The 13,870-nt window shown below is 36.6% G+C and overlaps 1 protein-coding gene across 1 annotated transcript in view; it reads right to left on the bottom strand.

Annotated features, from left to right (window-relative positions):
- ME1 (malic enzyme 1) overlaps nt 1-13,870 on the bottom strand; it is a 102,990-nt gene that overhangs the window by 71,587 nt on the left and 17,533 nt on the right. Inside the window, exons 2-3 of the mRNA XM_053460081.1 lie at nt 10,912-11,045; nt 9,087-9,236 (exon numbers count right to left, since the gene is read on the bottom strand). Coding sequence (XP_053316056.1) covers nt 9,087-9,236; nt 10,912-11,045 — 284 coding nt within the window. The remainder of the gene's footprint in view (nt 1-9,086; nt 9,237-10,911; nt 11,046-13,870) is intronic.

Below are 13,870 nucleotides of genomic sequence, written 5' to 3'. Positions count from 1 at the left end.
GGGATCACTGATTGGCTCTTGAGCAGTAGTAGTAGTAGCTATAAATAAGCGACACAAGAACGAAAATCGTGATGATTAAAATATTGTGGAAAATTTTTTTTCATGATACATCATTGACAGTTTTTCATTTGTAGTCTCGTACAAAAGAAAAATTATAACAAAATAGCACAGCTATCAAAAAAGACAGACAGCTGGCCCTTGCAACATTGAATAGGTAAACTTATGATGATGAGTTCTAGCAGATGTTCTGGTAAAGGGCAAAGTAGCAAAACCTAGGTTAGTAAATGAGGGAAGTGGCCGCATGCACACAATTTTGAAGAAGGAAAACACTGGAAATGTGCGAAGTGGACATTTTGTTGTTGGGGGTGGGTTTAACATCAGACAACTATTATTGTGGCTTTTACAGCTGTAGAACACTATCCAGTTAACATTTTGAGCTTGTAGAAAACAGGGACTTCAGTGGGGTTATCGTCTAAAGGGGGGGCACTAGGGATATAAACCGATCAGCCATAACATTATAAACACAGACAGGTGTTCATGTTATCATGGCACCTGTCCGTGGATGGGATATATTAGGCAACATGTGAACATTTCGTCCTTAAAGTTGATGCATTGGAAGCAGGAAAAATGCGTAAGGATTTTGACAAGGGCCAAATTGTGATGGCTAAACAACTGGGTCAGAGCATCACTTGTGGGGTGTTCTCGGTCTGCAGTACCTATCCAAAGGTCTTTTTGTCTTTTATGTATACATGTTCCTGGGTTAAGCAAATCTTCAGTTTACAATCACATTGGGCGAACTTATTATGATTGCGCAATACTCTATTATTATTATTTGTGCACACCTTAAATTAATTTGTATAATTAAGCGTTTATATCGCTCTTTTTGTTGTTGCTCAGGATGTGAATACGTGGCTGGTGTGGAGCCAAGCACTGTTGAGATAATTTAACAACTGGAAAATATGGTGACTATGGAACAATTTTAATGCAGTTTTACTCAACTTCTATATTGCAAACATATCAAATTGTGATGTTTACTCAAAACTGACGTAATTTTAACAATGACATTAATGACATTAATTATGGATATAACGTATGGCATTTATACAATGTAAAGCAATATACCATGTTAACTTCGAAAGTGGTAGTACTCGCTTTTACAATAATAATCTTATAAAAGGGAACAGATTACAGTAACCTTCAAGGTAACTTGGTCTTAAAAACACTTCAAATATTAAAATTGAAACACAACATTGTTGTATGTAAAGAGGCAAATGAAAAGCATCCAATGCCTCTGGCATCTTGACTATCTGCCAGTGACATAGCAGAAAATCAGTAGAGCAGAGCTCTCCTTCTCCCAAACCATCTAACTGCAACTAAAAAAATAACACCGGGCATTAATAGAATGCCAATGTTGTGAACAATGGGTGGTTTTGTAGTGTATTGCGCATTCTTTTTGACACTCCAAGGTTTAAAAGGGCAGACATGATGCATTAAAAGTTTATAACGGCATGCCCAAAGAGGGACTGTCCTTTGCAAGCAAGGATAGGTTTGAGGCAGGCTTTGATCATGTAGAAGCTATCATACTATTTAAACATAAGTCCTCAAATCAACATCTATATTATATAAAATAATGTTACAACATGTACAAATTAATAAAATTGTGCAAAAAAAAAAAGATGGATGGTGGGCCAATTCTAGTTTTTCTTTTTTGTGAACATTGTAATCGCATGGCACATCAGCTGGTGTGCCTCAAATGCCCAGACTAATATTAATGACCACTGAGGTCCTGGGTTAGGAGTCTGGCAAGGACTATGTTATATTTATAGGATATCATCATAAAAGTCACGCAGTTCAATGAAAGAAAATCTCTCACAGCTTTATTTAGAGGAAGAAAATGCTAAGAATGTTAAAAGTTTCTAAAATTGGGAATGAATCGTTTGGGACTGCATAATCATGATCCTGCTTGTTACACATATCAATTCATCATATGAACTTATAAACACGATCTATAGTGATTATTTATATGCAATTCAATTAAAACTGAACAAGTATTTATGGAATTCAGATCCATCAGCTTTAATCATATATTACTAAAGGATAAATGACATGCTTTCCAATTACTGGTAAACTAATTTCTTTTAAAGCAGTAATATTACTGAAACTAATCTTTGAGACAGTCAGTGTTCCAAGCAGACAGCTCTTCAAAAAGGAATGGTTTGGTTAGGTAGGTTGTAATGTTCTATGAAAGAGATCATTCTTGGAGGTTTTGATTTCACAGTTACTATGACAATCAGATACTTGGAGATAAACATATAGCCCTTAAAATATCTAACAATTTGATGCTTTAATATCTCCTTTACACTCCCCCTTTTTTAATAATGATGCCATTTAACAATCTTGATGAGCAGTGAGGGATTTAGACCCTCTAGGGCTTCCAGACGCAACCCCCTAGCCTAATGGATAATCTAACACTGCTATTGAGCAATGGCATCAATAAAAAGTGTATGAATGGGTTTTAATAATAATAATCTGTTATTATTCCTGTTTTGGTTACCAGACTAAAACCTTCTCTTCAATGAACTGATGTAATCATTTGCTACATCCTATTATACACAAGCGATGGTAGTATGATAGACAACTTTCATGTGGTTTTTACTTGCAGTCTTCTGTTTTCACAAACTAATTTAAAATGACTAAAGGGACTAAAACGTGTGTTTTAGGAATTGTGACTAGGGGAGTGACCAGGAGAGAGGCTTTAGTGAGACTGATTGTGACCTTTTGATAACTATGCATCTGAACAAGGCATTTCATAGAAGAGTGTGTTTTGTCTACACATTTAATTTGTTAATCTATTTACTGCTTTTTATATACACATTAGTATGAGTTTTAGGGCACTATGATACAATTAAACCCAACAAACATTGCAAGCGTCTATAAAAGTGGGACATCAATAGAGGAACGATCACGCTGTAGGTGTAGCTAGCAATGTGTAGGGTTTGGAGTCCAAATGCGTAGGGTAAATAATGTATACTCATTGATGATTAGGACATTTCCTGAATTATAAATATTAATCCAGCACCCCAAAACTGTTATCACCAGGTGATCCCTCTCTGACTTTGTAGTAATTCAAAATCAGCTGACTGTAGAAAGCGTCTATGGAAACTCAAGAATAATACTGGAGAGTATCCTAATGTAACATTTGAAAACATTAGACAGCTGGAATTTATCTGGCTCTTCGTCAACAAAAATGAACTTAACCCATAGGGAAAATAATATTCTTGTACTTTTCCTCTTCATAAAATGAATGACCTCACTACACAGGGCATTTTTTCTTTTATACAGTAATATGAGAGTAAGCCGTTCCTGCCAAGTAGTATAGCACTAGATAGTTCTCTAATCTGATCTATATCACTTTCAAACACACAATCTCTACGCAGTCTGAACAACGCGCTACCAATATTCCCAAAGGTAAAACAAATAGTTAGGACTCATAATGGAAGGACAGGAATCTGGACTAAATACAATGTTTATGGGGAGACAACGTGGTTAATCATGTTTTACTGAATTTAACTGAAACAGGATTTTAATTGTTTTTTTTTTTCAAACTAGCAATATAGCTAACTGAAGCCAGAGGAATCTTATGAGCCTTGTGGTCCTCTTCTACCTTTAAAAGCCTAGAATCCTTCATTTCGATAGAACATAATAAAGTATGTAAAATAAAAGAAAACCAGAAACTGTACTGGAAGTATTACCTGAAATGACCTTTTAATTCAGAACAAGGACCAGCCTATGTGCTATTGCGTCACACTTTTGAGCATGTTGCATACTATATTTAATGTATGTGTCTTATTGTAGCACACATAAAACAATTTCTGCACATGGAATTATCATGTAAAGTTGAATTTAGATGACAAGTCAACCTAACTAGTAGAAGAAGTAGTGGCAAGTGCATGATCATTGTGGGTAAATCAGCCATTCCCTACACTAGTGTTCCTGAGGCCTTCTTCGCATCAGCTGGTTCACACATGAAATGGAACGTGCAAGTTCAAGGTTGTGTTTTGCATTAATCCCTTAAGAACCAGGGATATTGTAAACCTACACAGCCACAGCAATTATCATTATTTTGTTTTTTCAGACTCAAATTTCCCTCTTTCTCGTGTAGTGTGTCCAAATTTTTTTGAGAACAGCCTTATTTTGAAATTCAAATTGAAAAAGGTTTGTAATTTTGCTTAGTATTTCTACCACACAGCTAAAATGAAAGCTATTTTATGGTTACCAATAAAATAGAGTAATAATACCTGCATGCTAATACGGGCCCAAAAAGTGCCTTCCACAGTATTAAGTTTTGGTTTGGTAGACAGCAAATGTTTTTTTTTAACTTTATAATTCTGTTGGGAGGTGTATGAAATGTTAATGTTTTGCAACAGTTTTTTTTAAATATTATTTGATTTTTGCTTATTAAAACTTAAGTATTAAAAACTTAAGTGGCTTCAAGTATTCCTTTTTAAAACCTTTTCTCAAATTGTTTTTACATTTTTTGAATAAAGAGAAACTAGTTTGCCTTTGTCCATACTGTGATTCCCCTCCTTGAAGGTTACAGAATGGTTATAAAGCGTGGCTCTGCAGCTTTTATTCAGGCACTCAAACATTTTCATTGTAACCAGCACTTACACTAATTATCATTACATTGAAAATAACACCGGGCATTAATAGAATGCCAATGTTGTGAACAATGGGTGGTTTTGTAGTGTATTGCGCATTCTTTTTGACACTCCAAGGTTTAAAAGGGCAGACATGATGCATTAAAAGTTTATAACGGCATGCCCAAAGAGGGACTGTCCTTTGCAAGCAAGGATAGGTTTGAGGCAGGCTTTGATCATGTAGAAGTTATCATACTATTTAAACATAAGTCCTCAAATCAACATCTATATTATATAAAATAATTTTACAACATGTACAAATTAATAAAATTGTGCAAAAAAAAAAAAAAGATGGATGGTGGGCCAATTCTAGTTTTTCTTTTTTGTGAACATTGTAATCACATGGCACATCAGCTGGTGGGCCTCAAATGCCCAGACTAATATTAATGACCACAAAACAGTAAATGGCGGACATCACAAACTTTGTTTTGAAATCATTTGAACACAACCTGCCTTAAGAAAGTGAGTTAATTCACGTAGACATCTATATCATATATAGCTTTCAATGCAGCTCTTGCTCTTCTGGTATTGGATATCACAAACAAAAAGTATCTGTTCGGATAGGTCATGTTGGAGTGCCAACATTTTTTTCTATTTTACATGCAGAACTATTTTTACATTTTTGGAAAGAAAGATTGGCCAGTTTATGTGAAAACTTAACCTTTTCATTGTGTACATTTATGAGTATTAAATCTGTTTATTAGATTAATCATTCAATTTTATTGTATTCAAGCACATGCCAGCTCTATCCACGCTGACTTAACCCAGGTCGTTTGGAGGTAATGTACCCCCATAAACAGTGCTATTGATTAAAACGCCAATTAACACTAGAGAAGAGTGAGATTAACTGAGGTGCCTCTTATAAGAGGTGTTTCATAATGTGGTGCTAATTGATATTTGGCATGTGAGCTTCGTGTTTTTTAATGCTAAACACAATGCATTTGAAATTACCCAGTAAATAATGAATCCTCTTTAAAAGTTGGCCAAGTGATTCAAGCACCACTCTATCTATTCCTGATTTTTATGGCATCTAAAAGAATGCATAAAAGCAGTACTTTTTTATTATTCAGTAAAATTATTCTTTATCACGCACACAAAATTATTTTTTAAAAGCCAGCTAATACACACAAGGCCCTGATAAAAAAAAACTCTGAATGCCTTTTGTTCAGCATCAGTGCACCTAATTTTCTCCCGTTACATGGCCTACTTTAACTATGTGTGTGGCCTGCCATTACACAGTAACCCCCTTTCTTATACAGATTCCATTCCTTAATTGTTATTAATTGGGGATTTTTTAAAAAAAACCTTGTTACAGTTCATCGACGTTCTTCAAAAATGTAGACAAGCCCTATTCTGGTTATGCAAACACAGGAGGTGATTAGAATGCTATCTTTATCATAGCAGAAAATATTGCATTACATAATTAAATGCTGGCCCTTGCTGTATGATGTAAAGAACTGCATGATTATGGTAAAGATGATTACAAACTGTAATTCCTGATAGGCATTTTAAAGTACAAGGTGTTCTTTGTACCTGAGGTCAAATGATTACTATAATAATGGCCATACCTATTTCACATTGTAGGTGGTCTCAATGGACAGGCTGTTCACCTGTAATCTATACCATTCACAGTCACTGTCCTCAGTGCTTGAGTACCTCAAGATACCTCTGGAAATCCATGGGTTTGCAGTTAATGCCTGCCTTGTCTCTTTATATGTACTTGATAAAAAGATGGGGTGTTTGATAGCACGGGAACACAGGAATCTAAATAAACATTAATTTATGTAGCACCAGCAGATTCTGTAGCTCTGTTATAATCAGCAGAATAATTTAAAATCACACACAATAACAAACTGGGAGGGCCCTGCTCTTGCGAACTTCCAATCTAGTCAGCGGTTGAGGAGGAAGTGAAACAATAGGATAGGACTTCTTGGATGAGGGTGATTGATAGGGTCCAGATGATCTGTAGAGGTTGCTGGTCCTTCAGATGGCTTAATTAGGATGGTAGCTGAGAGTGTTAGGAGGAAAGTTTGTACACTTCTCGAAAAAGGAAGGTATTCACAGACCTTTTGTGATAGAGCATCTGATAGAATGAGGGAATTCCAGAGAAGGGTTAGAGTACAGAAGAAATCCTGAACGTGGTAGTAAGAAGAGGTAAAGATGGTAGAAGAGAGACAGGCTAGGTCCCCTACTTCCAGAAAAGGCAAATCTTAATGCTTCAGTATACCAAGAACAGTTTGTAGAAGACCCTTTTCTGTTCCACTATGAGTGTGCCCCAGTACACAAAGCAAATTCCATAAAGAGATTGTTAGATGAGTTTGGTGTGGAAGAACTTGACTGGCAAGCACAGTACCCCCTTTATGCTGGAATGGAGATTGCGAGCCAGGTCTTCTAATCCAACATCCGTGCCTGACCTGATAAATGCTCTAGTGAATGACTGCAAGAATTCCCACAGAAACACTCCAAGATCTTGTGGAAAGCCTTCCCAGAAGAGTGACAGGGTTATAACTCCAAAGGGGGGGACCAATAATTATATATTAACGGTAATGTGCAGGAAGCATAAAGGAAAAAAGGGTGGAGGAAATGGTGAAGAAACATTGAGAAAGAAAAATATTTCTACAATTTGCTTCCATGGGTTTGTTTTACAAATGTCCCAGGTTGATCTTAAGGAACACAAAGGAAACCATTTGTTTTATTTTTATTATTTGCCATTTTTGTCTGCCACTGTAAACATAGGTGGGCATACCTAAGAACTTCCCAGGGTAGGGTAGCTAGTGCTTTCACTTTTTTGAAGCGTGACTTCTTAAGGGATATGGCTAGGTCCCACCAACGCTCTAATGCTTCTAACTTTAACTTCAAGGGTATATTATTTGGTCCAGAGGCAGGATATCCCTTCTCTTGAATACAGCTATTCTCACGTTTCTAGAAATGTGTCTTCTGGGCCAGCTAGCAAAATTCCCAGGAGACCTTTGATGCATTTCTAAAGCAGACATACAAGATTACAGACGTGACAAATTCCCAATTCATTTTAGCCAAGTCAAAACATATGGAGCATAGAAAAGTAATATTTTTTTTATAAGATTAAGTCATGTTTTTTGCTTAAAGCATAAAAATCTTGACACTTTTAGGCAACCTTGCCATCATAAACATTTTGGCCTTGAAGCAGAGGCAGTAAAGTCTACATAAATATGATCCTCAATAAAATATGGGCAGGTGGGCTATAATTTTAACAGAAGACTGAAAAAAATGTGAATTACCAAACAAAAATACAGCCACAAATACCAACGGACCAGATTATTTAAAACTTCCGATGACTTCATTTAACACATCACATGATTTTTTAACAGCGCTAAGTATAATATAAATAAATATGCACTGGCTTGAACAAACACAGATAGCAATAAAATGTATTGCAAAAGCGGATAAAAAATAAAACAAGCATTGATCTAAATTACATAACATTTTTCAAGACAGTACATTTCTTATTTTTAATCATCTTATTTTAAGATGTATTTTTCAACACTTAATATTACTACTATAGAACAACAGGGCCAGATTATTTTATCGGAGATACATTTTGGCAGGTGACAGAATCATGCTTACTGTGTCCACTAATGGTGCAGTTCCCTTGTACTCCATACTAAATGAATTGTGAGGTTTTAATGGTAGACATGAGCAGGGCAGCATCTAGAGTTTCTTGCAGGTCCAGACAAATGCGGTGCACCGCTGGATGACAATGCCACACACTCACCCCGGGGTCAGATCAGGTGCTGCAGCTTGTTTGACCATAAGAACGTAGCGGGCAACCAAGCCTTTCCAGCTGTTGCCTGCACCTATGCCATCAGATGGCCGCTGGCATTAAAGTGCCAGGACCACTGTCATTGCCAGTCCGGCCATGGTTTCTTTCTAGTACCCTATGCAAATGATGCCTCCATTACTCCCTGACTGAATGAACTTGCTTGCCAACATAATAATGGACCTCAAGGCAGTGTCATTACCATTACAGCACTCTACAGTTGGTTTGACTATATGGTAAGGGTGGTTATGAGCACAAACTACCTTGTAATCCATATGTATTTACTACTGGCTGCAACTTCTGCCCACATTTCCAAATTTGCTGTACATCATTAGTGTTTCAATTTTAAAGCATACATAGACAGATAACCAGAGCTCAAATATATCACTCTATTCTGAAAGCAGGGTCAGAATTAGTTGCTTCAGCTTGTAATCATAGACATTTTATGGAAATGCTTTGTATATGTTCACCAGACAACAGACTGGAGACGTAGCGCATCGATGTGACAACTGAGGTCATAACAATGATAAGTGACATTGAGTATAACTGATTGATATTTTTTTAACAAAAATTGTTCTATTCATCTATACCTTGGTCTGCGAAATGCAAGGCCATATTGTTGACATGCCAGGCCCACAGTTGGAGTATATACGATAGGCATGAACCTTTCAATGTCTGAAGTTAGGACCTTATAGAAAAGCTTCTCATTCCGATCTTGAAGTCCCATCAATAAAATATACCTGCAGCAAAACACAATAAAAAAAAGAAAATGTAACTAATAAAACAAAACAAAAAAAGAATATAACTTTGGGGCTATACTTGAAATGAAAAAAAAAACGATTAAAGGTAAAATTAACTTTTATATTCTTATCTGTATGTATCCTCATACCTGGGAATGTTCCCATGACTGGCTATCTGGCGTTTCCCCTCTTCTAAGAGTGTGGCTTTAGTCAGGGATTGGAACTGGCTGGGTGTAGGGGCAGGGATAGACCCAGTCCGCCAGCAGTGGGCTAGGAACCGGTGGATGGGGAGTAGGCAGAAAGCTGGCAGAACCTGGGCCCCTGACGAAATGATGCTCCTTGCACTTAGATTGAAGAAACCAACATGAAGTCCTGGAGAATCAGCACTCTTACCGTTGGTTTAATCCAGGAAGGTCCCAGGTATGTTTACATCACTCCCAAGGTTTGCTGATTAAAACACTTTACAGGTACTGTTCCTCCTGCTTTGTTGCATTTAACATTTGTTTTATTGGATGCATGTTAGTTTCTACTGGATATCCCAAACCTATATTTATGTAATTGTTCATTCATATGCTTAATTATTAAACACAAGCATTGATAGGTTATTGCCCTCAACACTGAAAAAGTCTCAAAAGCCAGGGCTATTAAGATAAATGTTCTTCCCTTTGTCATTAATGAAAAAAAGATATAACAGATATGTGTGATTGTCCTGCAATGAAACCTCTGCTTTTAGTCACCGTATGATTGCACTTAAGACAATCTATCCCTGCAAGGATCATTTACTATTATAATAAAATGATTATATTGTTTGCAAAAAGTACATGAAACTCAAGAGAATCTGTAAAAAATAAATGGCACATTAAAATGTAACACCTGTATAAAATTACAGCTTTGGTGTCAGTAAAGCCACCAGTTGCCAAAAAACTGACTAGCTATTTTTAAATAATAATTTATCTCATCACTCTCAAGGACTGCCAGACTTATTCTACAAAATGCCAAAATTATACCACACCAGTTTCCGTAAGCACAGGTTCCAACATACCAGATTTAAACTGAGGATAAATTGCCATTTTGACATTATATTACACACAGGGGAAAGATAACGGTTTAACAATTTTATGCATTTTTTTATAATGCAACAGAACGGCAGGCCATACGTTAATAAATTAAATTGTGTAAATAAAAAACATTATTCTTTATCCACAGTTACATAAATAATTTTGAAATACGCCATAAAGTCACATAAAGTCTAGGCAAAGCCCTGCACCCAGACGTGCCTCTAGACAAACCCACTAAAACAAATGTGTCCCTCCTTAGCTATTTGAAATCTTGGGAGGCACGAGACTGTGATACACTCATATACACCAAACAGTCTGAGCTCCAAGAAAAGAGGAAGATAGGGGGGAGAGATATTTGGGTCCAATGGAGTATGCTTTGCTAAATTAAGCTTGGTTCCTAGTGCATCCAGCTGCATTTAGCTCCCCCTAGTCTCTCCTGGGAGCTGAGGCAGCCTTCCAAGTTCAACTAATAACAGATGGATATAGTGTGATATACTGATGTGCTCAATGAAGCAAATGTGTACTCTTTGGCTCCTGATGAGGATTGCTTTAACATTATGGAAGGGCCTTAAGAGACTATATGGTATTTTTCTAACCCTCAAATGTTAGCTTTTTACCTGTCAAGATCACACTTCTGGCGTTCATAATTCCTAAGCACCCTTAGAACTTGCACGTCTTGACTGAGGAAGCAAGGAGGCAGCAGTCCATGAATACCCAACTGCAGACGCTCCTCTAAGGAGAAGGCCATACCCTAAAACACAAGAAATAATACAATATAAGCATGAGAAAATGTATCACATATAAAATGTTAGTTGGTGTGTTCTGTTAATTAGTGAAATCCTTATAAAGACTATTACTGTACATCTGATTTGAACAATGACAACAAATTGTATTTTAGAGTAGACAAGAGTGTTTGAGGGAATTTATGCCCATTCATCAGGTTGAACATATATGGTTGGGCACTGATGTTGAACAAGATGCCGGGCTCACAATCTCCATTCCAGTTCCTCCCAAAGGTGTTTGATGGGGTTGAGGTCAGGGCTGTGTGTAGGCCAGTCAAGTTCTTCCACACCAAACTTAGCCAATCATTTCTTTATGGACCTTGCTTCATACAAAGGGGCACAGTCATGCTGGAATAGAAAAGGACCTTCCCCAAACTGTTGGACACAAAGTTGGAAGCATGTCTAAAATGGCTTTGTATGCTGTAGCCTTAACATTACCCTTTACTGGAATAAAGGGGCCTAGCGGCGTCCAGTGGCGGTGTGCTTTACACAACTCCAGACAACGCTTGGTATTGTGCATAGTGCTCTTTGGCTTGTGTGCCATGGAAACCCATTTCATGAAGCTTCTGACACACAGTGATTCCTTCCAGATGCAGTTTGGAGCTCTGTAGAGAGTGATCCTACAGGGGACAGATAATTTTTCACACTATGCTCTTCAGCACTCAGTAGCCCTGCTCTGCAAATGTGCGTGATCTACAGCTTTGTGGCTGAGCTGTTGCTACTACTCGGCATTCCCTCTTCACAATAATATCACTTTCAGTGGACTGGGGCAGATCTAGCAGTGGGCAAATTTCACAAACTAACTTGTGGCATCCTATGACGCTGCCATGTGTAAAGTCACTGAGCCATTCTACTGCCAATGTTTGTCTACAGCGATGGTTGCGTATGTGCTTGATTTTATATACCTGTTAGCAATGGGTATGGCTGAAACACCTGAGTTGATTAATTAGGAGGGGTGTCTCAATACTTTTGTCCACATAGTCTATATATAATGTATACACCTGCATTCATACAAGCAGATAGTCACACACCTACATACATAAAATTCTCTTCACATATGCGAATTCCTAACAGAATCAGGAATTTAGTATTCTTTCCCAAGTGTGCTGCCATTTAAGTAAAATCAACACATTTGACTAATGCACTCCAGGAATGAAGGTCTCCCACAAGTTTCTTTTAGATAGCTCTGATGAATAGGCTGGCACTGTATAAACGAATAATAATAATAATAATGATGTATTTGCTATTCTTACTTGTTCCGACCCCGTCAGTAAATCATTCATAACTACCATTTACTTATATAGCAAGTCATTTTCTAATGAATTCCTTAACAAGTTTTCACTTATAGTAATACACTTTTACCCAATACTACATTTATTGTGTCGCACATAAGACAATCATAACTAGTGAGTTTGGTCCACCAAGAAAATATTGTGACACCTATAAGCTATTTCTACTTTAATTGTCAAAACACAAAAAGGATCCCTTTGATTTTAAAGATTTGGAAGGAAGGTGTCTGTGTTTTCAAAGATGTTTGGCATTTTGCTTCTTTCATCAGAAAGCCTCGTGTGAGTCAGTTTCTTTGTGTGATTGCAAATTGATTTCTAAAGTGATTCTGAGAGATCATTTGTATTCTCATGACTGCTCCGCTCATTGTGTTCAGCTGGCATACATTGGCATACATTGATAAATGACACTTTATCACATCTCCTGCACAGTAGTGCCCATGCACACATTCTCACAGCCAGCCCACGCCATAATAAGGGACAGTGCTCAAAGTGAGTATTTCTTGCAGCTCCACTATACTTAATTTATGGTAGGTCAGCTACAGACTGTCCGGGTGTCAAAACCAATGTTAAGGTTTTCTTTTTAATTATGTGCTCCATTTATTTAATATTTGACATATGGTAAAATTGGTCCTGGGTGCGTGAATGGAGTGGGCAGCCTACCTGTCACTTTTACCATCATCAATATTTACTATTTATGAGCACAATATACGGAAGACATAGTTCTATGCTTTCCTATGTGTGTTCTTCTAATGTTATAGATTTGCCTATTACATGTATATTTCTGTTACATTCATTTTAATAGTGAACTTTTTTTTTTTCAACCGTACATGAAATACAGGAGTTCATTCTCAAATACTTTTCTATTCAATCTAGAAAACAAGGTGGCTATTCTTCTTTATTTCAGTAATTTATTCTTATTTTCTCCTGGGATAACATGCTGAATACACCAAGGTTCAGGCATAACTAAAATATATTTAGTCCAAATTTAGAAAGGCACACATTGGCTATCACAAAATCTCATTCACTTATTCATTCATTTATATTGCTTTTTACAGTTTTTACTTGCATATTATTAAATAATTATAACAAAAAAATATAAAATAAGTTAGTGTTTTCCTTTGTAATATCATTACTAAATAGAAAATGGTAATAAAATATGAAAAATACAATCTCTATTTTTATTGTGCTTTCTGAAATAAAATGTTTATTTAATCTCTGCCAACGTTCAAAATGAGTTGGTGGTTTAAATTTCAATAACTACATTATGTGCAACCTTTGTGTAAAAATAAGAACAATGGCTTATATTTTTAAGAATCAGATCAGAAAAGGTTAGAAGCATCAAATCACACAAGGGCACTGAAATGGAAATTGTTTTTGTAACCATCCACCTGTTAAGCCTAAGCGCTACTCAAATCAGCAAATGAGGTGATTTTTCTCATGTTAAGCATTAAGGACAAAAGAGTGTTTCACTAACTAACTAGTAACAACACGTAATCAAATATATA

Source organism: Spea bombifrons, chromosome 3 (assembly GCF_027358695.1).
Source record: "Spea bombifrons isolate aSpeBom1 chromosome 3, aSpeBom1.2.pri, whole genome shotgun sequence".
NCBI classification, from domain to species: Eukaryota; Metazoa; Chordata; class Amphibia; order Anura; family Pelobatidae; genus Spea; species Spea bombifrons.
The sequence above is the reverse complement of the archived record's forward strand: the minus strand, read 5'-3'. Positions and strand labels throughout refer to the sequence as shown.